General features: G+C 39.1%; 1 protein-coding gene across 1 annotated transcript; it reads right to left on the bottom strand.

Annotated features, from left to right (window-relative positions):
• Nucleotides 1-2119: 2119 nt before the first annotated feature.
• On the bottom strand, nucleotides 2120-2620 carry LOC113304115. Its single transcript, XM_026553179.1, has one exon. The coding sequence runs from the start codon at nucleotides 2618-2620 to the stop codon at nucleotides 2120-2122; it is 501 nt and encodes a 166-aa protein (XP_026408964.1).
• Between the last annotated feature and the right edge of the window lie 743 nt (nucleotides 2621-3363).

Genomic DNA, 3363 nt, shown 5'->3' with positions numbered 1-3363 from the left:
CTGTGGCGATTTCAGTAGCTACTGAGAATGAAAATATATCGTCGACAATTATTTTATTACGATCCCACACTTCTGTCGCATGCATAATTTATGGAAATTTCCTCATTCACAGGTACATGTGTCTCAGCGGAGACTTTATTCTCTTCAGGAGGTTCATCAGAGAAAGTGGATCGTTCTTTGATTATCTCTTCAGGAGCACTATCTGTAGCCTCTTCAGGAGCACTACCTTTGATTGAGACAGATTGGCTCTTCCTCTTTCGAGGGACAGAATCTTTTGAACCAATTGGTCGTCCACGCTTCATGCGTGGCTTTGATGACTCGTTTGCCGCTGAGCTCCCAATTTGTCCCGTCGGTACATCAATCCGAGCTGGAGCATTTCTAGCAGGCACATAGGATTTTGTAATTCGACCAGTATGAGTAAATGCATCAGGCATTTGGTTTGAAATATTTTGCAGATGTATAATCTTTTGCACCTCAATTTCAGATTGATTAGTACAAGGGTCAAGATGAGACAGACTTGGTGTGTACCAAGATATTTCACGCCGTTCTTTTGACGGCTTATCATCTCCCCCTAACGGCGGGAAAAGTGTCTCATCAAAATGACAATCTGCAAATCTGGCTGTAAAGACATCACCTGTTAAAGGCTCTAAATACCTTATAATAGACGGTGAATCAAAACCAATATAAATACCAAGGCGACGTTGTTGACCGAATTTAGTGCGTTGTGGTGGTGCAATAGGCACATAAACAACACAACCAAAGACACGTAAGTGCGAAATATCTGGTTGCTTCCCCAAGACAAGTTGTAGAGGGGAGTATTGATGGCTAGCAGTTGGTCGAAGTCGGATTAAAGACGCTGCGTGCAAAATAGCATGTCCCCATGCAGAAGCTGGTAATTTAGTCCTCATAAGCATGGGTCGAGCAACCAACTGAAGATGCTTTATAAAAGACTCAGCTAATCCATTCTGAGTGTGCACATGTGCTACAGAATGCTCGACATCAATACCAACTGAAAGGCAATAAGCATCAAATGCTTTAGGTGTAAATTCACTAGCGCCATCAAGCCGAATGGACTTAATAGGAAAGTCCGGAAAATGGGCTCGCAACCGAATAATTTGGGCAAGCAGTCTGGCAAATGCAACATTACGTGTTGATAATAAGCAGACATGAGACCATCTAGCAGATGCGTCTATCAATACCATAAAGTATTTAAATGGTCCACAGTGTGGGTGGATAGGCCCACAAATGTCACCATGTATCCTCTGTAGGAATGTTGGTGACTCAATAATAACTTTGGTTAAGGATGGTTTTATAACCAGTTTTCCTAGGGAACAAGCAACACAATTCATATCCTTACTTAACAAAAGTTTCTGGTTTTGTAACGGATGTCCATGAGCATTTTGTATTATTCTACTCATCATGGTAGAACCTGGGTGTCCAAGCCGGTCATGCCAAAGCTTGAATAATTCAGGGTCATTAAACTTCTGGTTAATGACAATATGAGATTCGACTGTTCGAATTCTCATAAGATATAACCCAGAAGAGATGGCCTTAAGCCTCTCCACAACGTGCTTCTGGCACGAGGCAGATGAATTAATATACAGGTACTCCATATTATGCTCATCCGCTGTTTCAAGGTGGTAACCATTACGTCGAATATCTTTCAAACTCAACAGATTCCTCTGGGATCTGGTAGAATATAAGGCGTCTTCAATAATTAATTTTGTACCACCTGGTAGAATGATACACGCTCTTCCGGAGCCGTCTATCATATTACTCGAACCCGAAATGGTATTCACATTACCCTTAAACCTCTTCAAGGTTATAAAATATTTATGGGTTCGAAAAATTGTGTTTGTTGTTCCACTGTCAACTAAACAAACATCCCCATCGTCCATTTTGGATAGATTACTTCTGGAATCCATATCCTTTAACACAAATAAACGAGAGAAAATTAAACAACAATACTACCAAAATGTCCACTTATATTACACCAAAAAAAATGTGGTATACATCACCAAAAAGAACACACCCAAAATTATAACAAGAGAAAAGAAAGAAAAAAAAACATAAATAAAACACAAGGAAATATACTACAGGGAATAAGGAAGAAACAGTCCTACAGCTCATCAAAAGAAAACTGACTAGGCTCGCCACTTTCAAGGTCGACGAGATAATCAGATACATCCAAGTGGGTATCACTGGTACTGGGGGCACTGGCTTCAATTAAATTTGTCGCTATGTCTTCGGCAGGTCGCTTCAGGGACGCCTGATAGAGCCTAACAAAATGTTCCGGCGTACGACAGGTACGCTTCCAGTGATCAGTTAAGCCACACCGATAGAAAACACTTTTCTGAGGAGGTTGACTAGAAGAACCCTTTCCCTTTTCTTGCTTCGGTTCCTTTGGTTCCGCAATTTTTAGCGGCCGTTGGTACGGCTGGTAACGGCCACCCTTTCCTCGTTCATTTTTGTGGCCCCCACGTTGATTTCCTTTACCATTTCCACGTTTGCCTTTATTACCATGATTATTTCCTCGTCTAAAATGCGTAGCTGCGTGTGCTTCAGGCACCGCTGCGGAACCAACAGGACGAGCTTCATGGTTTCTTAACAAAAAGCTCATTATTCTGCTCTGCAATCAACAAACATGAAATTAGCTCGGAATATTCTGTAAATTTACGCTCTCGATATTGCTGCTGCAGGAGCACATTCGAGGCATGAAAAGTTGTAAATGTTTTCTCTAACATTTGTTCGTCAGTGACATTTTCCCCGCACAATTTTAATGTCGAGGTAATTGATGGTTTTTCAAATAGTGATTGTAGTTGTAGTAGTAAACAGGTTCTTTTCAGACTTGTGAAGAAAACAATTTTTCTAGATTTAAATTAAACACGCAAATAAATAAAATAGTTCAAACCTTTAGAGAAAAACACCAAGACTTGGATTCCACCATTGATCCATTATTTGATAAATTCTAATAATTAATATTCATGCAATTTTTCTTTTAGAGTGATTCTAATATTATGCCTTTTGTAGATTTTTGAAGTAATAAATGTAAACACCAAGCATGAAACATCAAGAGTCTTAAACTAAGCATGCTCCATCAAAATGAATCACAATTATTCAATAAAAATCAATTTTCCAATAAAAATTCCATGCAAATAATCATGTAATAATATTGCAAATAAATAATAAAGTTAGAATTATACCATAAATAAGGACCAATGGCTTCCTCCGTCGCCTTGGCTAAGGGGTTTAGCTCCTCATCTCAAAAACACACTCACAAGATGTATTCATGGCTAAATAAGTGTTTTTATTGATGAAAATAATTGATAATTGAAGTTTGTAACGCTGTTATACTGTTGCAGC

The sequence above is a fragment of the Papaver somniferum genome, chromosome 8 (genome assembly GCF_003573695.1).
Source record: "Papaver somniferum cultivar HN1 chromosome 8, ASM357369v1, whole genome shotgun sequence".
Taxonomy (NCBI): domain Eukaryota; kingdom Viridiplantae; phylum Streptophyta; class Magnoliopsida; order Ranunculales; family Papaveraceae; genus Papaver; species Papaver somniferum.
This window is presented reverse-complemented; position numbering and strand designations above follow the sequence as displayed.